This window comes from Crinia signifera, chromosome 3, assembly GCF_055691185.1.
Source record: "Crinia signifera chromosome 3, ASM5569118v1, whole genome shotgun sequence".
NCBI classification, from domain to species: domain Eukaryota; kingdom Metazoa; phylum Chordata; class Amphibia; order Anura; family Myobatrachidae; genus Crinia; species Crinia signifera.
The window spans coordinates 90,729,508-90,755,658 of NC_139219.1; the positions used below are offsets into that span (position 1 = coordinate 90,729,508).

Genomic DNA, 26,151 nt, shown 5'->3' on the forward strand with positions numbered 1-26,151 from the left:
TACCCCCCCTTAAGAGATGAAACATGCTTTAAATTCCTATTAACATTTAGTAACACATATTTGACCAATAGGGTTAGGTTTATCTAAGTGTAACTTCACAAAATATTGACATTTTTTTTGTACATATGGGTTCCTGACCTCTTGTTCTATAAATATGATAAGCAACAATATGGCCTGATTAAAAAAAGTATAGCAGGAAGGGAAGTTGGAACCCGCACAGGACTACACAGAGTGGTTTTAGTAATAACGGTAAGTGTTCCCTGGGCATACTGACACTTATTGGCCAAAGGCCAGTATTAATCCCACAGCCCCCTAATACCAATTCCAATACTCTCCCCACAGCAGCCTTGTACAAGATTGACCAATGATTCAAAAACTGCATATGTGCCATATGAATTGACTCTATTGTAGTACGTATGAAGGTCATTTATACTAATAAGATAAAATAAAAATAGCTGGTCACCAATTAATGAGCTGGTCCATGGTGTATTTACACCTACAAAAACCTACAATTTTTTAGGCCACTATAAATATCCAATATATTTTCGCAACTCTTTCATTTGATTTGTTATTTTTGGCGGGACTTAATGTCGGGCGCTATTTCCGAGAGTATTGAAGGTGTATTTCGCCAAAACAGATCCGGTTGGAAACGGCCATTGATTGTCGAAACGAATGGGCGTTTCTTGACAATTCATTGTCGTTTTCACCAACAATTGCACTTTTCGGCAGTCGACGGTCGGAACATTGAATTCCTCCTGTCCAGTTCCAGGGGAGCTGGCCGAAAAACGGCCTGGGATTCCGACTATCGAGACATTCGGACAGTCGGAATCCCACATTGATTACCCCCCTATATTTTTTGTACCATTTGTCTGTGTGTTTTTAGATGATAAAATAAAGGTTATATTTTAGCAATAGCTATTTAAGCATACTTCCCTGAGGTTTAAGAGTAATAAGAGTGCTTTCTCTCTTTACTCCCTTAGATCTATTGACTTTACCAATTACAAAAGTATATAGGAGAAAATATCATACCTAATATTTGACCAATCAGAAGCCGTTTGCTGATTTATAATTTCCCCTCCGCGACTTGCAACCGATTGCAATAATTTCTTCTGCTCAGCAAGTTCCTGTTCCAGCTCCTAATACAAATTATGCAACAGTATATTTATTTGATCACCTATATGAAAACTGTTTTTTATACCAACAAATATATATACTGTATTGACATAATCAAGTGTTAATGTTGGTGGAGGATGGGCAGCCAACTGATTCACTGCAATCTTTTGGTTAGTGAGAGTTGCAGCTTCAGATGAGCACACTATTTTTGTAGGTAGCATTGCATCTTCGAGAATAAAACACACTATTAGCCTATTCCAAAAACAGTCTAATACCTAGCTACCCAATCTTGCAGCCTCTAGGTAAAATCTGCAACTGACCAGAATGATTTCCACACTCTTTCGTTTGCTGCCCCCAAGTCACTTTTGCAGAAACAAACATCTGATTTCTCCATGATGCCCGTAAATCCCCATTTCTTGTACACACACGTTGCTTCGTTATATGCAAGTTTTATACTACTAGTTCATTTCTGCAAACTTGCATCTAACTGAATTGACTTTAAAGCAAAATCCTCTAGGTCACGTGTTCTATAACGAACACGAACATGATGATTCCAGAATTAACTGATTTACATATTTACAGTTCTGTTTTAAACACTAACATGATGATTCCAGTATTAACTGATTTACATATTTACAGTTCTATATTGAACACTAACAGGATGATTTCAGAATTTGAAAATAAGGGGATGACCTTAGTACATACAGTTTAAATCACTATTAAAGCAGTTTAAACATATTTTAATATCACTTGAATCTTAAACACACAGTAATAATCCCACTGCTTCAGAGAATAAAGCACACTTCATCAGATTTACCTTCTGTTTCTGAAGGCTATTCTGTTTTTGCAGTGAACGTGTAGTCCGTGTCTGAGCCAGCCATTCCTGAACGCTGGGACTTTGTGAAGAAGACAGCTCCGATTCTGACTCTTCCTTTTCATGAAATGTACCCTAAATATACATAAACAGAAAGATAATGCTCACAGAGGCCTTTATCTTATCAACATTCCTAATTAGAACTCATCCTACATATAATTTCCGGCCGCAATGCGTTAGCACGCGGCAATCGCGTGCACCTTGCCATGGTATTGGGCCGCACGCACCATTGACTTCAAATGGAAGTGGGTGAGTATCCATGTGCCTGAGAAAAGTAACGGGCCCACTATTCATGGCAATGGTTTTGCAGATCTGTAAATCGATACCCTGCATTTATTAAGCATACTTTTATAATAAAACTAATTGATAATGTTTCTTGTAATGAATTTCACTGCAAATAACACCAAACACAAGTATCAATAAATGCATAATTCCTTTTTCTGTTATGGCATCAGAATGGGGTTGAAATCCCAGCAGCTAGGGTCCCAACAGGCAGGATGCAGATAACGGCATCCCTACATTCATAATACTGACATATCCTCTGCTCTAACCTACCCCTCCTTCAGCCTAATCCTAACCTATACCCTCCTGCGGCCTAAACCTAACTGTCCTCTCTCACAGCCTAAACCACCTCCTCACGCACATCGATGACCAGCAATGTATTTTGAGCAATCTGGCAGGCCAGTGTTCTCCAGTGAGAACACTAATGATCTAACTAGATTTATACTGGATGTAGTATAAATCTAGACGGATGATAGCAACACACGGGGCCACACATTGCTACCGCTATGAGCCTTACACACGAAGCAATGTATGGTCATTTTCTAAGCAATCTAGTCAAATTATGTCAGATCGCTTAGAAAATGTCTTGTGTAGTCCTTATAAATGTCGGGATTCTGACTGCTCAACCTGATTACGTCTCATGGCATCCTTAAAAACTATTTACACTGCAGTATTTAAAGGTCCATTTGCTTTTAAATTGTAAATAGATAACTGTTTGCAACCCATGTATGTTAATATGCAAGTATAGATAGAGCACATATTTCTAAATGTATTTTATCCTATAAGTATAATATAATATAATCTTATACAGGTCGAGTATCCCGTATCCGAATATCCGTTATCCAAATTATTCCGAAATACGGACTTTCCAGAAAGTGAAATTTTTTTTTTTTTTTGCTAAAAACTCACTGGGGACATTTGTTACAGCATCACTGGGGACATGATATGTAACTGGCACTATATATGTGCAAGCCAATGATTGCTTGGCATTCAAATTCAGTGCTGAGATAGTACACAAATTTTGTTTCACGTTTTGAAACCTTGTTTTTTGAACAATTAAAATATATTTGTGTGTATTTTATGTGGTAATAAAATATATTTGTGTGTATATTATGTGTTTATACAGCATAAATGCAAGATACTTCAAAATACATCATTGAAATATTAAAATATTCCGAAATACGGAATAATCCGTTATCCAAAATTCTCCTGGTCCCGAGCATTTTGGATACGGGATACTCAACCTGTATACTCTTTGTGCTTATACTGCAATTTATTATTCTTATACAGTTTTGTACTTAGCATGTACTGTACTTTTGAAATGTTATTTGTACTCTAATTACCATATTGTGGAAAGCTACGTGATCTTTATAAAAAGGTAAATATACTGTAGTTAGGTGAAAATTCTTTCACTAAAGATAAACCTCCTGAAAATAAAATGATTTATTACATTAGTAAATATGAAAATGTAATAATTTGAATAGATAAAAATTGTAATTTAAAAAAAGTTCTTGTTTATGATTCATAGAGTAGGTTTGCAGTAAGCGTAGTAATCTCATGAATGACAGCACGTCAGAGATCCGAATTTAGACACTGTGACATGAAAGCGCTATACGCAGAAGAGATCAGCTAATTACTATTTACTTCTGACTAATCGCATTAAATGGTGGAGGTGTGCTTCAACGGCTCTGCCTTACAGAATACAGAGAACGTGTATATATAAATATGTTTGCAATGTAAAGGAAATAATGTTTTTCCTTTAACTTATTTAACTACTAAACACTACATTGTGTACTATTATACAGTGCACAATATCCATGCACAGTATGTTGAAACATATGGAGTAATGCAAATAATCCAATTTACATTTTTGAATGCAATCTGTATGTGAACTACTTTATCTATTTTGCAAATGCTAACAGTTAAAATATCAACTGTCCCGCACACTTCATACACACACACAGCATAGAAGCAGCAATAGGCTACAGTAACTACCCATTACTCGCTGCATGTTAAGCAAAGAGAGACCAGCTGTCTACTGCTTCAATCTAATTCTAAGGATTAGCAGCAGAGTGTGCTGAGCAGAACAGGTTCTCTTAAATACTCACTATTTATGCGTAAATAAATAACACAACAAAGTATTAATGGTAAGTACTTTAAGACCATTGACTGTATGGAAATTGGGAATAGACAGATACATGTCTATCCATTTAAAATACACAATTAACTGCTCTTTAAAGTGACTTACAGACTAATATTATTTTTTACAGTTGACATTAAACTAGACCAAATTGTGTGCTTTAGAAGAACACAAAAACAAAAAACATTAAAGTACTGTATAAATATGATTTAAAAAGAGAAAGTATAAAGTAAAGATATCATCATATAAAGAAAATGTAATTTTTAAGACATTTATCAGTATAAAATTCAGGTAAAAGTAAAGGATTTTTTAGATTTTGATAGGATTATTTGAAGAACACCAAATTCAATTATTATAATTTAGAAGAAGGGGGTGGGTTAAGTAAATGACAAATTGCACAGCACACTCTAAAAAAGTGGAAAAAATCAAACAGCAAGCAGCTCCCAAACCACAAAACAGACATATTACATGTTCTGCTTTCTTGTGTGCTTTCATTTCGCCCCATGCTAGCTTAGCCTATGGAATAAACGAGACATAAGAGTGCTGTTAAAGGAAACTTATATATTATCAAGTAATATACAGTGTACATAGAACACAGTGTTGTACTGTACATAGAGCACAGTAAGAGTGCAGAAGCCAGCGGTTACATTTTGATAGTGTCTATCAGCTTTGATTGTTATAAGTACTGTATATACTTATTGTGACTTTAATACACCAAAAATTAGAGAGTTCCAGAACTCTAGAAATACGATTTTCTGGTAGTAAGTATGTAATCTCGCCTATGTGGTCAGAGCAAGTGTGATTAGGTAAAAATACCCTAAAAGCAAAGTAAAGAGCATTCTAGGGATTTGAATTGACAAATACTAAACTCTGTATTTATCTGCTATAGTAACATCAATGGAAGGGGGAGGTTGATCAAAGCCAATAAAAGGATTACAAATCCTAATATATATTATTCAACTTGGTAAAAAGCCAGATGCTATTTGTTAGCAGCAGAACAAAAGAAAATAATACAACATATATGCAGCAATACTAGTCCTTGGGTGAGCATCAAATTATGTTACATTATTAATATTACTAATAATGTTTTATTATGTTGTTAGGATGAGTATACATCCTGAGTAAATAAAATCAGAAGTGAGCGTGACCATACTGTAGTAACAAATTAGCTTAATAGCCAGATATTGTTAATTACCTGAATGCTAATCTGCTTGTCCTGGAGAACCCTTTGCAGTTCTAAAAGGCTGCCCTTCAAAGTCCTCAGTTTCATGGCTAGCTGTTCGGCTTCCTCCTTAGTGTGGGTCTTTCCTTCCATTAGTAAGTTCTCATTATGTACAGAGAGTTCAGACAGAGCTACCACCTTCTGTTCAATTTCCAGCAGCATGTTCTGCAGCAGTGAAAACAAAGATGCAAACTCAAACATTTTACGAAACAAGGCACCTTGGCATCCCTGGCATTTGAATGCCAAAGCCGATCTTGCCGCAACAAATCAAAAAAGAAAACAGAGCCATTTTTCTGCGGGAATCCAGCCTAAGCTGACTGGGCGTGAAAACCAATCTTTTAAATCTGTTTCAAAAGACTCTATCTAACAACCAGTCTTGCATGTTTCCTTATTCTTCAAGCACATTATCCACCAGTACCGGTATAGCCCGGCTCAGGTAGGGTCTTCTTTTCTACCAATGATCCATGTGCTACCCAGATAAGCTGTTGGCTTCAGAGGTTTGTGAATGACTCTGAGCATATCTGCATAATCTGCTTTACAGCTTGCCCTGCATAGACAGATCTGCATTGGGTATCCTTTCATGAACTGCTCCGGTGTTTTGTAACTTTATAGAAAGTTCTGTAATTCTGCAGGATAGAGTTTCCAGGTAATGTACAAAATAATACATATTTTGTGAAAAAAAACTGGGTTAACTTATTAAATGTTAATAATGGGTTTAAAGAATTTATCTTTATAAAACGATTGACTGATTGACCTGCACGGTGGCATTAAATAATAAATTAATAATAAATAATAACTTGCCCCCAAAAAGATTATTTTAATACAATGCTGTTGCCAAACGGTAAATGGATTGCACACTTTAACCAAACACTCCAAAATGTATGTCCCTCCTCCTGTATTCTTTGTATACAGTAATGGAACACTAATAAAAGAACAGGGATTGTAAATAGACTATTTTTGAAAGCTCGTTGATTCAACGATTCAGTAGTTGCTTCAAATATGATGTATTTTAAAATTCACTCCTATGCCACCATTAGACTGAGGGGGTATCCACCATTTCCACCTTGTTTTTTATAAATAGCAAGGTTGAAACAGCGAGTGCAGGGGGTCAGTTAAATACTAAGGGCGGGCTATGATGGTGAGCAATAGGCACTGCTTGCCGTCATAGCTCGCCTGATCAGCATTGAATATACCCTAATACCATTTTACCAAACCTGCTGTTTATTACCTGGCAATCAACGAGCTGTGTCTCCACGTCCATAGGCTCTTCAAAAGCAAGCAATACATTCTCCAAAGTAGCCCTGGCGCCAAGTAGCCACAGATCCAGTTCATCTGCTTCGCTGCGGTACCTCTGCAGAGCCTGCTCATGGCGCTGTTCTTCTAGTTGTTCATTCAGTTTCTCCTAATGACATAATCTGTGTCAATTTCCTGTCAATTCTGAAAACATTCCACTGGCAAAATCCTGATTTTTAACAATTGCAAGGTCACAAAGTAACCATACATAGCTAGATTGTGTTGGCACAAAAAAGGTTGACACATGAAAATGTTGATATGAATTTTTCACTTTTTGGTGTTAATATCGACACCTAAGCACATGGATTAGTGTACTGTGTGACATAGCATGGCTCGCTTTGGGCCGAGTGCAGTAGTAGAGGAGCGAGGCATACTTTACCGCTCCTATTTGTATTCCACTTGGATGGAAAAGTATGAAAAAGTTTTTAAAAATCATGAAAAACTCATGTCGACCTATTGTTCATGTTGACCTAGTGCATGTCAACCAAAAATGGTCAACCAACCGACTGTCAACCTGATGCATGTTGACCCAAAGTCTAGATCCTGGTCCAGGTGGTTGCCTTTTTAAAGATTTTGGTTGGTTCCCTCTAGGACACAGCATTGTAAGATAGTTATAGACGCAGCAATTCATACACAGATTTAGACTTGCACAAGTGTCGTATATCAAATTAATCAGTGCAGTCTTGTTAATCGTTTTTATCACATCTTATAGTTTTATTTATGTGACTAATTAGACACATTTTGTGCAATCTGAGTGGCACGGGGCCATGGTGTAAGACGAGAAGGGCTGCATGCGCAACTGCAGCGATAGTGACTACACGGCCAAGAATATATGATACTCCTTAAATGCCAGCATTAAAACGGTATTTATCTATGTTTTACTTTAACTCTTTTGTATTGGAACGTTATTTGCACCTCTAGGAGTTGACGTTTTCCAGACGCTTTCATTCTGATGGTGGCCATTCTCTCTGCCAAGACCGTTAGAGTAGATTGCAGAGCTAACTGATCTGCAGTTTCAGAATCCAGAGATTCTGACACTAGTTCTTCTGCAAACGATGCTTGTAACTTGCTTATCTCTTCCTGCAACATTAAGATCTCATCCATGAGAGCCTAGAGAAGAATATAAAAGGCATATAAATGTGCATAAACTACCAATCAGACACAGGCCAGAGGATTAATATTGGAAATCACCATTTCACTGAATCTAAAGTGCATTAAACATGATATAAAAATGGAGCTGACCTGGTGCTCGGCCATCTGACTTTCAGGGGTCTTGCTGGGCTCCAGACCCTCATTGAGTTTTACTTCAATAGTCTCCATTTTGGTGGAAATAGACTGGAGAGAATCTTGGTATCTTTGCTGTCTTTCCAAGGCTTCATATAAAGTCCGCTGCTTTTCACTGATCTGATGGAGAAACAAAGCAGTGCACAATGTATACAGAGGAGTTCTTACTACACTTCGGTAAAATCATTCAGAGACCGTTCTCTCCCGTGCCACAGTACTGGATACAGCGGTGTGCCATGTACTGTGCAAGTTCTATAGAAACACAACCTGTTCCTCTATTTGAAATATGCCCATGAACAGTACAGTACATTCATAATGGTAACATAACGTAGCATAATGGTGATTATTCAGACATGAGCACTTTGCAGAGTCCTATGATCAGATAGCATCTGTCCCGCTAGGAAGAAATCCTGCCCTGTGCAAGACTGCGAATGGCTTACAAAAATATTGCACATGGGCGCATAGCTGCAAATCTATTCTCAACTCACTCATTGATCTAATGATTTTCCCAGCCTGAGCAGTCTGTACATAACCGAGAACATACGGTACTTGGCAGCTGTGATAGAAACAGGCTGATCGGGACCAGAGCTGACGTCACAGGCCCTCCCTGCAAACCCCTGGGCACGTCTGTGTTTTCCCTGATACTCCCAGAAAACGGGCAGGTGAAACTCACAAACACTGGCTTCCTGTCAATCAACTTGTGAACAGTTAGCAATTAAAAAAGATTGGATTCTATCGCAGAATGACCTCATGCATGCGCACTACAATCTGTACGCATGAGCAGTCAATTGATAATCAGCCAGGCTGCAAATTCTCAGCGATCAGGTCTTAATAACCCCCAATATTAGGTAAATAGTAGTATAGTATTAGAGAAAAAAGTAGCAGAGTGAAGATCATACTTGACTACTTATCGCATAGGAGGGGGTGTGGGGGTGTGGAGTCATGACTGAATCATCATAGCCCTGCCCCCTGCTTTGCAATGCCCACTTATATTATATGCATTAAATTATTTTTTCCATGTTTAGCCACATTTTGATAAAGGACATACAGTATTGTCTGAAACGCGTTGGCGGAGGGGACTTGTAAATACTGGACGGTACATCAGGACTTAACATCTACAACAAGCATCCAGGGACGCCTGTGGTTTATCATCCTATGCTGTGTTTGTCTGCTTTGCATAGTGGACATTTATTTATGAGTCCATTGTTTACACCCATTATGAAATGTATTGATTTTTAACACAATAAAATGTTATTTCACCATTTGGAGATATTTATTTGGTTTTTCTGCATGTTGAATAACCTGGAGAACACTGGAGAACCCATTGGAGATCTATTTCTCCCTCAATCCTGAGCGATTATTGTCTACTTTTGATTAAGTGGACAATTATACAGGGTACGATTCTTATCATAAACAGTTAAACCTGTTAGAATTTTTGCCTGACGGTATTACACTATATTCTGGTTTCTGTCACAGACACAATGCAAAAACAAATGAGAATTGTCCATAAAACTGACTGTACCACAGAGTGCAATTAAGAGATTATAATTTTTAGCAACACTTCTGATTTGGAACCACATCGCCATGCCAAGGCCAAAAAGGGAGCATGGAGGGGTTTTGTGGGAATGATGGCTTCTATGTTGCATTAATGTCACTGCGGGGGCATGGCCAGTGCACTGGGAGCTGATGACTATGCCCCCCGCCCCTCTGTCTCCCGTGAAAAGATAGTGTGCACATGCGCAAAGTCTCTATTCACAGCTGCTCTGCTAAGCAGATCAGAGAGTGACAAGAGGACTCCCAACTGCCCTCCACCACCACAGGACATTTCTGTCATAAAAGAGTGGGACTGTCCAGTGAAAATTGGGATAGTTGGGAGGTAAGTGAAATTACTGTTTTGGTTTAGGTAAATCTAAGTTGATATACTATCCATAAGGAAGTAGGGTTTCTCATTCACTCATGCTAAAACTGCTTGCAGATGCATCATTTTCAGAACCGGGGTCCATGTTTTGCAAACTGCAGTTTGCTCTGTGTAATATTATCCTTTAATTACATTAAACTGTACAACCAACAAACTGTATAAATAAAAGCTTACCACATTCTTCAGCGTCTCCCAGGAACGCTGTAGGTCATCGAGCTTTGCGTTAGCTGCTGTCTCCATGACCGGTTCATACATTTCTTGAGGTGAAGCTGTGTTGGGTCGGATCTTGGCAGCATCTGTCTGCAATTGTTCAGCAGATAAGGCCTGGTAATAAGCAATGTCCTAAGAGCATGAAGCACAACATAGTACTTTCAACAGATAACATATCACAAGCATGCACACTAGATACTACCGTATGCCTAAACTGGAAGTGCCGACATGCAAGTACGTCATTTATTGGCTCCCAAGGAAGAATTGCTTTGTTGCAAGAGTAACTAAGAAAATCTATGTGTAAATTGTTTGCTGTTAAATGTACAAAACATCACATAATATATTTCTACTTTCTATCTTATATACATCACTATTGTTTACTTATGCAATTACAGTATTTTATCTTGTTATTTAATAAATGAGTAAACCATATAATAATATGGAATAACACATGTTATAATGCATGTATAATAGTTTGATTATATTTTTGCAGATTGAAAGAGCATACCATTTACATATGTAACATTCATTTTTATTTATACAACTTTTGGGGGAATTAAATTACTTGCTGCATTTTTTGTGAACAAAAAAAAAGTTATTATTAGGAAATTTTATTATCTCCCTCCTATATTTTGTGTGGAAAAATTCCAGTTTTCACACAAAAACACAGGGATCCAGGTGCTTATTACTTCACTCAATTTATTTTTTTGATCGAATACACACAAAAAAGCAGAACTTATCTGGGATTTTGTTCTGCTTGCCTTCGGGCAGGTGAAACATAATCATTGATAATGCCTTATATTGGGATAAATGAATTACCCTCTGGGGATCAATTATCCGCAGTAATTTACTTTGGCTAATTGAATCCCCCCTGTAAATCATGAATTTTTCCTTTAAAGTCATGAGATCTAGAACCCTGGAATGCTTGGAATTTTGAATTGTTCCAATTGTGGTGTTTTTTAGTAATTTAATGGTATTAGCATAAATTGAATTCAATTACATAAAAAACATATCCCTGTCTACTCTCACTTGTTAAGTATACTTATATCTATTATCAGGCTATTCATGAAAGGAAATTATAGATAGGGTATACTAAAATAAACACGCACACGGACTTTAAAAAGGTGCCAGTCCCTGCAGTCTGATAGCAGTGGTGGATCACTAGGAATAGAATAGGAAGAATGTGATAGACTAGGAAGGAATTTAATGGATTTGTTTCCTGAATTAATTTTGTGTAAAGTAGTCAATAGTCCAGGCATTCCCAACCTAGGTCCTCAAGGCACACTTACTAGCAGTGATGGTATTAGTTATATCTAGGCTTCAGAACAGATGTTTAAATGAAGAAGAAAAAAAAAATTGGTCACCTGTGCTCAAGCATGGATGCCACTTAAACCTGTGCCTTGAGAACCAAAGTTGGAAATGCTGGTACTTATATGTTCGTTGGGCACCCACTATAGTTAGTACGCTCATACCGCACTATCCATGTTGGCATGGAGTTGATTCTATATAGTGTGGCGAGTGCAGCGAGGCACCGAGCCTGAAGCGTGGCGAGCGTAGCGAGCCCCGCGAGGGGATGCGGAAAACTAAGCAAATAGCTTTGTGGGCGCCCAAATAACATATAAGTACCGAAATGCCTGTTATACAACAGTGGTTCCAAAACTCGGTCCCCATAGATACACAAGTGAAATAATAAGATCCACCTGTGGTAGTTTTAAAATGTGTCAGTAAGCAATGAGTCTACCTGTGCCTCTGCTGGGTAACCTTGAAAACGTGAGCTGTTAAGGGTCTTTGAGGATCAAGTTTGGGAGCCACTGGTCTACAATGATTAATGTCACCTGGGGATGATGTTAGCTACAGGATCCAAGTTTCAGAATGGTTGCTGCTTTTGTAGTCGAAAACGGGGATCACAGTAGATATCTATAATATATCTGCTGCAATCAACAGTTAAATTCAGGGAATACTTTATTAATAGGCCCCTTAGAGTTATATCTAAGACCATTTGTAAAGCATAGAATTAATCTTCACACACTATGCACTATGTTTACCTAAAGATGAGAGAGAGAAAAAAAACATTTCTGGAGCTGTGAATTAGGAATACTGTGTTAGGGCGCAATGCAAGTTACGCCAACCGTTTACCGATACTTATTATTTTGAATTGCAAGTAACGTAATAGGTGCCTTTTTGGAGATGTATCTTTTGCATGACCATGAGCCTAGTGCAGGTTTATTTTATTTATTTATTAACAGTTTCTTATGTAGCGCACACATATTCAGCAGCGCTGTACAGAGAATATTTGAGCATCAGTCCCTGCCCCAGTGGAGGTTACAATCTATATTTCCCTACCACATGTACACGCATTCTAGGGTTAATTTTGTTGGTAGGTCTGACACACACTGGTGATATGAGTGTTATACATTGTTATCACCACCTAATTAAGCAAAAGGACCAGTATTTAGTTTTATATAAGCCAGACTAGTGTTGGACATATATTTTTGTGTAAATGTATATAAAAAGTGCATGCACTTAGGTCTGCATGCAGATTTGGTTGCATCTTACAATTACAACTCACAATGCTTAGTAGTTGGAAATGGGGGTGAGAGGAGGGATGCAATCATAGGCCAAGTAAAGTAAAGGCCCCCAAGTCGCAGCCAATCCCCCTTGAGCCGCCCAGGACCTTCCCGGGCGGGAGGATCGCATATGAGCTGTGACTCCGATGCACAAGGGATAGCGGATCAGATCTAATTCCTGATGTCTAGATCACCCATACACATGTTAAGATCATAGGCGTGCGCACGGGGGGGCCGGGGGTGCACAGGCACCTCCTAATGACCCCCACGATTGCGCGCAAAATGTAGTAATCTAATGTAAAATCCCGCAGCAGCACCCTGTTCCCGGCAGCGGTGGTCAGGACTCTATTATTTGCCCGCCACCGCTGCCCTCCAGCCCACACACAAAGGCAAAACAGAGCCGCGGCAGCCAGGTGAAGTGGGGCAGACCTGCAGCGCTGCTCCATTGCCCAGGTCAGCCCCGCCTCCATAGATGTCACTGCACACTGCACGGCACCTCACCTCCATAGATGTCACTGTGCAGCGCTGCTCCATTGCACAGAAACGCCCCGCCTCCATAGATGTCACTGCGCATGGCTGCTACATTGCACAGAAATGCCCCGCCTCCATAGATGTCACTGCGCACGGCACGGCACCTCGCCTCCATGTCACTGTGCAGCGCTGCTCCATTGCCCAGGTCAGCCCCGCCTCCATAGATGTCACTGCGCACGGCACTCCCACCCGCCTGCCCTGTCTGCCTGCTCGGCCTCAGCCTGATGATGATCATCAGCATCAACAGGTCAGCTCAGCTCAATCACTCACCTCACCGTTAGCAACTGAATTGCCACACTTAGTAGGCTGGCCTCAGCCAGTGTTCCTCCTAGGAATATGCTTGATTGGTGAGAGAAAAAAAATAGTAATAGTAGATTAAACAAATGTGATAAATAAATGGTGGTGGGCAGGAGCTGCTGCAACCTGTTGGGGGAGATAGGGCCATGGGGGGAACGTGTTGTAACAAACTTCCTGCTTGAATCATTAAAGGCTTCATCGGTTGGTACTGTAAAGCAGCATTTACATTTGCTAATGCCAATATTAGTGGTGGTGGTGGGGGGGGGGGCAGCATCGGCAAGTGCATACACACTTGCCAATGCCGGGTACGAGGGTGAAGGGAGCGACAGTCATGCTGCAACTGCAGCAGCTTGCTGTGGCTGAGGACTCCCTTGTCTGAAAATGTGTAATGGGCATTACGGTGTGTGACATTATGTGCAAGTCACCTATTTAGTTTATATTGGTGCCCAGTAGCCAGTGATAGACACGCCTAGTAGGCACGCCCCTACAGTGGTGCACCCCCTAATAAAATGTGCTGCGCACGCCTATGGTTAAGATTTGTGTGAAGCAATTTGTGCTAAGCAAAAAAAAAAAAAAGATAATTCAAATGTCTATCGCTCATTCTGCACACGCTAAGTGATTTCGCTAGATTTTGACTGCATGCACACAAGATCTGAGGCGATTGCGACTACTATGGGAAGTACACATGGAGCAATTTGTACTTAATGTTTAAGCAATCAAGACAGATCATTTAGAAAAAATAGCTAACAATTGCAACATGTGTATGCCCTATTGTGGTGCAGCAAAGTGATCTACCAGACTGACTTGTTGATTGCAGAACGTGTTAATGCATTAATTAATGGTAAAGGGATCCGGCAGAGTACACAATCCTTCATCTGTGAAAAGTGGTGCTGTATGTTCAGTACCCAAATCATTCCCATTGCTGACATAGCAGTAACCTACTCAAACACAACCGAATACAAGTTGAGTCTCCTATATCCAAAATGCTTGGGACCAGAGGTATTTTAATAATCCGATTTTTCCTTATTTTGGAATATTTGCATACCATAATTAAACATCTAGTGGGACCCAATTCTAAACACAGAACGCATTTATGTTACATATACACCTTTTGTTTCCACTTCAAGGTGGCGCACCACGGGCTGCATGTTGCGGACCATCACGGTAGTGTGCGCATCCATGCAGTAGCTAGGGGAGCCTGCGTAAGAAGCGGGGAGCAAAGGTACTGCATCGGTGGTAGCGAGGAGCAATACTCCCACTATCCAGGTGATTGTGCATATGCATGCTCCGCTAGGGGGAAGATCCCGATGGGTGGGCAGAGGAGACGCCTCCTGGGGCGGCAGCAATGTATGTAATTCAGTATACTGCCACTGGGGGGAGCATTACATGGTTTCCCTACTCCCCCAGCGGCACTACGCTAATTGCGTACATTGCTGCCGCCGGGGACTGTCATGGCGGATGCGAGTGCGGGAAGCCGAGTGCCGGAGGAGGGGAACGCTGGTGCCGAGAACATCATTGAGGTAAGAATAATGCACTAAACACGTACACACACACAACACTCACTGACACAATCATATCCCCACTATCCACGTCATACTCCCATTATCCACGTGAGCGTTGAGTTACTTTTATAAAGTGTGGCTAGCGCAGCTCACCACCAAGCCCGAAGCGTAGCGAGCCACGTGAGGGGATGCGTATCCGCGTCCCCTCGCGGGGCTCACTGCGCTCGCCACGCTTCGTGCTCGGTGCCTCGCCACACTTTATAAAATGAACTCCACGCGGATAATGGGGGGATGACGTGGATAGTGGGGATATGAACCATTATGTATTAGCACAGCTCCAGTTGCGTAACTTACGTAGTTTACGTAAGTAACGTAGTTTACTTAGCCAGCATAGTGGTGTATTGGTATTCTCAATACACCACTACGCAAACTGCGTAATGGGCGCCCAGATAATACATAAGTGTCCAATATTTTTTACAATTTTAACAAAGTTTGTGTACACACACAAACCTTATTTATGTTTCATATACACATATACACACAGCCTGAAGATACATAGCACATAGAAATTGATGGCAGAATAGAAACACTTGCCCATCTAGTCCCATCTATCTCTCTTATGAGTTAGATAAAAATCAGAAATTTAGGAGATAGATGTCGGTATTTAGATATCAAGTAGGGCGTTCGATAGATATGGGGGTTATAGATTTAAATGTGTGATTATTTTACTCTTTGGGAAACAGCAGACTGCCACATGGTAACTGAATTGCTGAGATTGGCATTAGACAGACATGTGACCCACTGCACAATTACCCAGAAAGTCAGTTTTTAAAGTCATTTATCCCCCCAACGTCCTACACGCAGTCAGTACACATTAGGGTCTGATCAGACCTGTTCGCTAGGCAGAACAATCTCCCCCCATATGAATTCCCTCACTAGCATGTGAGAGGATGTGTACGCAAACACATCCCCTTCGCTTGCGTAGGAATGGGCAGAGATTTTACTGGCCGGAGATGGACGAATTTGGGGTAGGCACTGACATCATGTGATGTCAGATGCCCCCTCCAAGCAGGCATTGGCCTGCGATCACAGGGGAACACCCAGCATCCCTATGGGCATGCCCACAAAATGTTGGGCATTCCCCTGCTTTCTCCCCCTACCCGTCCCCTTCCCTCACTGTATGAACGCTTTGGCGAGTCTGAAACTTGCTGAAAGTGTCCACACAGGGGGTTTGCACATGCAAACACCCCCACTATCGGCCGGGGGAACAAATACGGCCCACAACGAAGCACCCCCCTTCTGTTCTGTTACATTATTACTTCAATGTCAACCCAGAAATATACAGCATATGCTCTAAAGTTCCTAGCACTGCATGTCATCTTTAACCTGCTCGCACATGCCATGGTACCCATGTGCAGGGCGAATTCACCAACACGGCTGCAAATGGATGTTTTGCAAAACATCCATTCGCAGCCTATGGGGCGACACCCACATCATTTGATGGTCGCCAAATCTAAGAAACTCTCAGGTATCTTAGGCTTGCGTGTGTCCTGACCAAGGACAGGGCGGGCAGCTGACATCTGGCTATGTCAGCTGCCCGCCCCAGTCATCCACGTCACTGGGTCATTACCATAGGAACATCCATTCAGGGGAATACCAATCAAATGATGCGCATTGCAATGGGCGCGACTACCCACCACCGCCCCATGCCTTCACTGGTGGGTGCGAGCGCCTGGCAAATACTCTGTTCGCCATGGCAGCTTGCACCCGGTGCTTGCACATGCACAGGAATGCGCATGTGCAGTAAGAAAACATCGCGCACCGTTGCGAACAAGGCTGTCATCCGTAAAGTTGCGTGTAAACAAGCAGTTTATTGTGTGTTAACACACAGAATCCTTGAAAAGTTCACAAATTCGTGTGTTAACAAGGTCACAGCACCCATTAATCCTTCATGAGTTACTGTATGACACTGGTAAAGTACAGTAGATAACCGAGACCCTTAGCAACCCTATAAAAATATGGTTTAATCATTTGAATACATAAAGCATTGTAGCTTGTACACAAAAACATTGCGATTCATTCTAATTCCATATTTTGGTACTCTAGTATCTGCCGGAAAATTCTCACCTTAATTTGTACATTAAGGGCCTGATGCACACCTGCTCACTTTTTCATTGAGACGCACATACTGTAAAGTGCTAGGCGTTCCCCTGCAGCCGCCCCCTGCCCGCCTCCGGCCCTCCCCTTAGTGTGCAAACGGCTCGGCGAGTGTGATACTTGCCTAAGGCCTTAGCACATGCACAAATACTCTCATGTGCAGACACCCCACTATCGGAATGGGGCCGACTTCCGAACAAGCCTGAATCAGGCTGTACATGGACAATCTGGCAGTAGCATCACTGGAAGTTACCCTTTTGTGTACTGAGGTAAATGAAAACAAGTCCTATTGACAATTCATTAAATGTAATCCACCCTTACCCGTGTATTTGTTTAATATTGTCCCAGACCATTCACTAGCAGTTGATTGATCAAAAATAAATACCTACCAGGCATGTCCAAACTATGGCCCTCCAGCTGTTGTGAAACTACACATCCCAGCATACCTTGCAATAGTTTTAGCATTCCCTAATAACAAAACATAAGGCATGATGGAATTTGAAGTTTCCCAACAGCTGGAGGGCCATAGTTTGGACATACCTGACCTACACCAAACCTTTCACTTTGCACACACACTATATACACCACAGAAATTGGTTCTACAGCAAACATGGAAACACATTTGTTGTTTTTGTTTGCGAGTCCTGGTCCTATATACTCACCTCTATTATACCCCTTCCACACTGCACTTGTAAAACGGTATATTGCCGTTTTTTTCACATTTCAACACGTTTAAGGCTGCAGTGGGAAAGTGCCAGAGTTGATTTACCGGTTAAAGATAACCGGTATTTCAAAACGTTTAAAAAGCAGTCCTACACGTTTCAGAGCCGTTTTTTATGCAGTGAGAATGGCTCTGAAACGGTATTTAGTAAAAACAACAGATTACAGACCTGTGATAGGCTGTCCCCTGCATTCTGCCTTTAAACGTGTTGAGGGGATTAAAACGGGTTGACTGATGTGAATGGTATTTAAATGGTATTTTAAACGGTAATCTACTGCAATGTCAAGGCTCAGACCAGTTTTAAATACCGTTTTAAAATACAGTTTTTTAAAACGTTTAGGCAGTGTGAAAGTGGTATTAGATATGGAAAGCTATCCAGCATTGCATAATACAGATATACAAATAATGTGCACCCCCACATAAAGTGGTATTGTTACAGACTGAATTTGACACTGTCTAGTACCAAGAATGTATCTTGTTTATAAGCATTGTGAATTCCTAAATGTTACTGATTGTGTTTGTTATGAGGATTTCTAGTACATGAAACACCAATATTATAATACAAAACACACAAAGATACAACAGATACTGTACAACAAGACATAACATTTTTTTCCCTAGAAAAGTGCAGTTTTCAACTTTCTGTATAAGTATATAACAGATCTTGTGGGATAACAAATATTTTGGTTTATAAAGCAAGACACATGTTTGTAAAGGGGGCGTTTAAAAATGTAGATGGACTACAGAGCTAAGCATTGCTCTGATAAATGCAAAGAATACCAGGATTAATATAGTGTTCATTCTAGCACCCTGCACTTACACAACCCGTGCAGTTCCTCTTTACTTCCTAGGGTTTTGAGCTCTAGAGCTTCTAGTCTAAATATCAGTACTGTGATTTAGAACAGAGTGTGCTAGAAGTACCAAAGCAGATAATGACCCCTACAGATGTAGCCATGCTCATCGTTGCTATTGGATCACCATCCTAGTGTCCGTGAGAAATGTCCGTTAAGCCATACTATGGCGATAAATGATCCAATGCTTGTAATTATACTGCTTCACTGCTGGGTGGCGATTGCTCCACTAAAACTACAGTACGGTGCTGAATAGCCGTGGCTGAATATGGCACTGCAGAACACAATGTACAGGTACAGTAACTTAATGTATGCCTGAGCAGCGACCCACAGGTCTGTGGTACAGTAGCCATCATGGCCTAGCGGGTAAGGCCACTTCATGCTATACATTGTGCCTGAGATTTGGATTCTGCTCAGGAGTGACTCATACTAATACCCTCCCCCTCCAGAAAAAAAAAACCTGGAGTTACACAAAATAAGTACAGTATTTATAGTTGGCTTCCAATTTAATAAATTGGGGTGTGCAAAAAAATGCTTGGCCAGTCTTACACAATGTGCGTTCTATGTGTGTGTAGACTGGTGTTCAGGGACTCTACTGTCTCCATAGCTAGGCTCCTACCCACAAACTTTCATCTCTCTGATTTGCCTCTCAGCTACAATGGACGCCAAACTGTTAATGACCTCATAGTGCATCGCATTTTAGTAAGATCCAAACTGCCTGATCGGAAAGTGGTAACTAAACCTTATTTTAGCAGGAGAGACACTTGCAAAAGCAATTACACATTGAGCTTAGTCCAGCACATGCTTAGCGCCTTCGCCACCCAACATTACTGACTTCAATCCTGCCAAATCCTGGAAGCTCACTGCAAACAGCTCTGCTCCCCCCCCTCCAAAAAAAACAGCCTCTGTCACTACATTGCCACTTTTAAGGCCACAATGCATACTGTATATAGTATATAGTGTAGAGTCCTGTATGCATAGCCACTCAGCTGCCTCAGGTGTGAATGAGCTGACAGGCCTGTGGTACAGTAGCATTGTGTGAATAGATGAAAGAATGAGCGCTATGAACTTAATGTTAATTATGTGGCACTGTGATGTGAGTAATGGACAAGAGAAAAGTGAACAGAAAAGGTTAGAAGAGTACAACGCACCTGAAAAGAAAAAATGTGTAAAATAATGTTTACACTCTTAATAGAGCGGGTGGATGTCCTGTGAATAACTGCACTGACCCTACCTCTGATGTTACGTGCCGGGGTCAAGCGGGAGATGTTATGCGGCTGCAGTGTGGAAATGCCGCTCCTAGCGCTTCCGACCCGCCGGCGTCTTCTGTGATGTTGTGCCAGTTGCCAGACGTGTGCAGCGGCTTGTAGGACAGGAGATGGTCAGGTTGTCAGTATGGCAGATTCTTCACAGCGGACAGCAGCAAACAACGCGTTTCGTGCATTGAGCACTTATTCAAGTTTAAACTTCCACACTGCAGCCGCATAACATCTCCCGCTTGACCCCGGCACGTAACATCAGAGGTTCACAGGACATTCACCCACTCTAGTAAGAGTGTAAACATTATTTTAACCATTTTTTCTTTTCAGGTGCGTTGTACTCTTCTAACCTTTTCTACAGTATTCGCTTTTCTCTTGTCCATTACTCACATCACAGTGCCACATAATTAACATTAAGTTCATAGCGCTCATTCTTTCATCTATTCACTGCTTTTACTATTGGAGCTGCTTTAGGTTATCAATTAGCGCAGTGCCCCAACATCTTTACAGTAGCATTGTGGCCTAGCGGTTAAGGATGTAATGCACTGTGCCTGTGGTTCCTATCCCTCTTCGGAGCAACTCATTTTGTGTAAATCCAGTTTTTTTGGGGGAAAATGAAATAGGAAGTGCACAGATAGGGACAGCTGCAGGGTGTTAGAATGATCACTAGCAATTGTCATATTTTCTGTAATTATAAGTACAGTATTTGCATTAATAATAGAATGTTGCTTGTGAAATGGACATTTTGTCCATATGTCACACACAGGTCATAAATATTCAAATGCCCAAAAATAACTAAGGGGGTGATTCAGGTTGGCTCTCAAAGCACATTTGGTTTGCTAATGGACAAAACCATGTGCACTGCAGGTGGAGCAGATGTAACATGTGCAGAGAGAGTTAGAGTTGGGTGAGTTACTTTGTTTCTGTGCAGGGTAAATACTGGCTGTTTTTTTTTTATCACACTGCGATAAAGATATCAGTTTGAAGTACACACCCCACCCAAATCTAACTCTCTCTGCACATGTTACATCAGCCCCATCTGCAGGGCGCATGGTTGAGACCATTAGCAAACCAAATGTGTTTTGCGAGCCAACAGAATCATCCCCTGTGTACAACTGGGAAGGCATAACATAATGAAGAATAGAGTACAGAGAAATGAGAACTGCACTTGCTGGCATTGGACAGAAGGAAAATAACAGTTTAGTGATACCTGATTAACAGAGGCATCTGTATTAGCCACAGGTGAAGGAGAACGACAGGCCGGTGGAGAGGAAATCTCACTGTTGGTACCCTCCTCCCCTGATTCCTCAGTAACAGGTGACAGAAGAGTGTGACAGCGACCAGCGGTCATCTATCACAAGAGAACGATGGAAAAACCCCAAAGGACAGTAAGCACATCAAAGAGAAGTCAGAGACTTGGCAAAGTACAGTGTAAACACAAAATGAACAAACTTTAAATGACAAACATGTATGATAAGTTACTTTCAACTAAACAATTACTACAATAAGTGCTATTTTACAGCTGTCATTTATAATGATTCTGCTCTGGACATCATCTATCACAAGCTGAGTCTATCTGGCAAAATGTGTTGGCATTCCCAGACTGCGCCTCTCTTGAGCATCTTCCATTTTAAATATATACATTTTGCTATGACCATTTAATTGACTTTTAAAGTGTCACCTTTTATTGATTGTTTTATATATATATATATATATATATTTGCAGAAAAAAGATAGAATGAAGCGCACCAATCAGTGATAAATAAAAGCAAGATTTACTTATAATATACTGACATACATTGGTGTATTAGAATAACAGCTTGCCATAGGAGATGTTGGGCAGCACTACAGGATAGCACCGATGGAATAGCCGCTAATGTGGTGCTCATTCGCCGGCGGGACATAGACTCAGCAGCCGCTACTCGAGGAAACCCCACCAAATCGACACGGACCAACAGAGACGTCACCACGTCAGGATCACGTTAGCCATGCCCTGTTGCCTCCTGGACCCAAAGACTTTATCTCTACACCAAAGGACCGTTCCACACCTGCTCATAAATCTGATCGGACACTGTTTTCATCCGGAAGTCCCTTGCCCGAATTGTTATGGACACCTGACCACTCGCAGTAGTGAGGACTCCCGAGTTGGCTAATAACACCTGTGCCATCGGTTGAGACCGTTCCAACTTCATCAGGATACCATAAACTGGCTAATAAAGACTCTACCCCATTTTCCAACTTGGATCAGTGCAGGTCAAAACTTTCGTCATTGGTGATTATAACCTTGGGTCCAGTACTATCTATTGTTTTTAATATATGTGATATATGTATTATTGTTATTAAATCATTTTTATTGATTTAATTGGTATTATCAGCGCTGCTTCTTTTGCCATTTATTATCTTCTTGTTAGGGAGCTGACTACTCCCATAAGCAGCTGCTTTGGGTCAACACCTGACGGAAAGCTCTCTATACTAACCATTGGTTAGTACTTTTTCTCTTTTATGTCCTACAGTAGGAATGTTTATGTCCTGCTTTAAATGGTATTATAAAAGGTCTTTGAGCAAAAAGGAGGACTTTATCTGAAGGACAGCTCTATTATTACAAAATATGACATAAGGAGGTCCCTAATTCTCAATGCTTCCCACTGTAGAGATCAGTAAAAGAAAAGTAGTCTACTGTGTAAGAAACTTAAACCCAGGGTCTTCAATGACCATAAGGCTGCTATAGGAGGAATATATGGATGTCAAAGATTCCATATAACCAACCTGACTTCTACAGCGGGGACAACCGGCTCTCTCCGATGCCCCTAACAGAGCGTCTTTGGCTTATGCGTCTCCATGGAGACGCATAGCTCAGCCAATCAGGGCTGAGCTATGCGTCTCCATGGAGACACATCGGCCAATCACGCTCTCAGCCTCTGTAGCGCTGGGACAGCGCAACAGAGGCTGTTAGCGGCATCGGAGAGAGCCGGTTGTCCCCGCTGCCTGTCAGTGCGGGGGGGAGCCGGCTGTGAAGAGGACAGCGCTGGACCTGGATCGGTAAGTATGTGGTTGTAAAAGTGAGGTGTGTGAATGTGTGTGTAATAAAGTTTTACTTCTCTGTGTGTGTTTTTTTTAACATTCTTTTTACAGGTGGACTACAAGTCCCAGTGGGCCCATTAATGCCCCGCATGCTGGGACTTGTGGTTCTCCAAGTCCCAGCATGCGGGGGAGGTTTGCTGGCACTTGTAGTTCTCCTGTATCAAGCAATGTTATGTATGGAAGATTTAACCCCATCAGACCGGCGTCCACTGGCCAGGGACGCCGGTGACAGCCCCAGGCTTCAGCCCTGGACGGGTGAAGCCTGGGGGGGGGACCCCTTTATGGGTGCCACGGTGCTCATGTTTCGGCCGGGGGACCTTATATAAAAAGTGTCCCCCGGCTGTGGCATGACACCGAGGGCTGTTGGAGCCCGGTGCTGGTTTCAAAATACGGGGGACCCCCAGATTTTTTGTCCTCCGTATTTTTTGGAACCAGGACCGGTCCAAGAGTCCGGGGCTGGTTTCAGAAATACCGGGGACCCCTATGCTTTTTGTCCCCCGTATTTTTGGAACCAGCCCCGGCTCAATGAGCCCGGGGCTGGTTATGCTCAGGAGGGGGGACCCCACGCTATTTTTTTTGTAAAAAAACAGTTTTCCACATTTTTTAACACAGGGCCATGCACAGATCTCTATGATCTGTGCAGGGTTCTGGCCAAATCGCATATCAGAACCTGGTCTGATTTTTTTGAGATTTTTAGACACATTTTTCAAATTCGCATCTCATTAAATATGCGAATTGTATACTTTTCAATGTGAAAACATCTGGATGCGAGTTCTGGCGAAAACTAAAAATCGCACTTTTAAAAAGTGCGATTTCGCGGCAAAGCCGCACTTTTTGCCGATTTTCGCATTTCATTAAATATGCGAATTAGGGAAAAAGTGCGAAAACGGCCGTTTTTGCGATAAAATTCGCCAAAGTCAGATTATCTCATCCCATAGAATGTCACCCTTTATCTCTACACAACGTAATATAATTCTCTACATTATGTAATATATCATTAAAGCCACATTATTCTTCAATAAACATCTTTACCACAATGTACCTAACAATTCTCGTAAAAACTTGGGCAATTCTGCATTAGTATAGGAAACATTGCTACATTCTGTAGGCTCAGAAGATACAGCTCAAATATCAAACACCTAGCACAGAAGTCTTTCTAGATTCACAGCTTACATAGGTACTTCTATCTATAGGTATGCAGTCACTGGGTAGACAATGTCTAGGTCAACATAACCAAGGTCGAGATTGACAAAAGGTTGACACACTTATGGTCGACATACACATTGTTGACAATAATAGGGTCAACAAGAGTTTTTCACGCTTGTTTTTTTTTTTGGTCCATGCGAGGGGACACGGTACACTCTTACAGTACACATGTCAACATAGACATCCAAAATATCATAAAAAAAACTCATGTCGACCATAAGCCAGTGTCAATGTCGACCTTGGGTATGTCGACTATTTCAAGGTGTAGGCCTTGTCACTGTCGACCATTACTTGGTGATTAATGTGTTGCTAAATTGTACAATTCTGTGGTAGATGACATTTAAAAAACTAAAATAAAATTATATAAAAATATTTTGGAAGTAATCTATGTGACCTCCTGCAGTGCTACTCATATGATATCTGTACTGCAAACTAGTCCACTGTAACGTAGCAACATTCTCTCAGTGTTCTCTCTCGTATACTGGCCTACAAACAATCACCATCTCATCGCCTTATATAATATAATTCATTAGAATCTCACAAGCTAAGAAATCCATGTTACAGGTACTGCTTTCCCGTGCATACATAAGGTTGTCAGTGTTACGGAATAGTTCACTACAAAACCATTCACCAATCCCGCACTAGGAAAGTGAATGTTTTCATTCTTAATGTCAGTGATCGCCTCACACGGAACATCTCCTGTCACATGTTCTATTCACAAACCAAACAGCCAGCAAAAATACTTGTCACATCAACAAAGGGGACATTGTGCGCGGCTAAATCCTGTTGCCGAATCGAGACACAATTTCAATGCAACATGCAAAATAAAATAAAGCGGTGAACGCGCATTTCTATGTAAGACGATATATCATTATTTCAATGAAAAGGCATAAGTGCGTTAATAAGCAACAATAACATAACAATAGCCAAAATAATGCGTTGAATGGATATCCTCAACACATAATAATCTGTTTATATAAAATAAGGCTGCAGGCAGCAGAACATTAGGGTGGCAGTAGCTGCAATCGTAGCTTTGTTCTCTATCTAGCTGGATACATGTAACACAGCTCACATACTGTAAAAGGAAATAATGAGAGCATGGGCCTTACCATAACAACAGACGGGTGAGCAGAGTGTGCAGGGAGGAGTTCAGCATCCAGTTCTTCCATTCCCTCTGTCAGTCCCTCCACTTCAGTCACAGTCAGCAGCATTGTAGCGTGCTTGGCTTTCATTGTTAACATCTTACACTTGGAATTGAGGGATGCTATCTGCTCCTGGTAGCCTTTGATTCTCTTCGCCAGCTCCTGAGAACACATTTTAGCTTAGTATGCTAGGCAACATTGAAGGAAGAAACAAGAAGGAAATCAGACTCTGTTTCATTGTGTTTCAGGCAAGCAAATGGCTGGGTGCCTCTGGCCAATAAAATCACAGCTCACAGGCACCGCATCATCTATCAGCAGAGGCTGAAAGGCAGGATGTTGTTGACTGTGAAAATGAACTAAGCCAGTCTGCATCTCACAATGCACTGAACATATAGAGCAGCGAGGGCTGCTAAGAGACTGAGAAGGAAATGGCTGCAGTTTCAGTGACTTTAAAGTAAAGAAGAAAAAAAAGTTGCAGAATAAAGAGTCAAGTGTGGTCCG

The 26,151-nt window shown here is 41.2% G+C and overlaps 1 protein-coding gene across 1 annotated transcript in view; it reads right to left on the bottom strand.

The window, feature by feature from the left end:
* SYNE1 (spectrin repeat containing nuclear envelope protein 1) overlaps positions 1-26,151 on the bottom strand; it is a 503,588-nt gene that overhangs the window by 119,892 nt on the left and 357,545 nt on the right. The window contains 10 exon segments of the mRNA XM_083176202.1: positions 1,030-1,136; positions 1,931-2,062; positions 4,878-4,925; positions 5,605-5,796; positions 6,860-7,033; positions 7,840-8,034; positions 8,167-8,328; positions 10,301-10,468; positions 21,432-21,572; positions 25,618-25,812. Of these exon segments, the coding sequence (XP_083032328.1) occupies positions 1,030-1,136; positions 1,931-2,062; positions 4,878-4,925; positions 5,605-5,796; positions 6,860-7,033; positions 7,840-8,034; positions 8,167-8,328; positions 10,301-10,468; positions 21,432-21,572; positions 25,618-25,812 (1,514 nt within the window).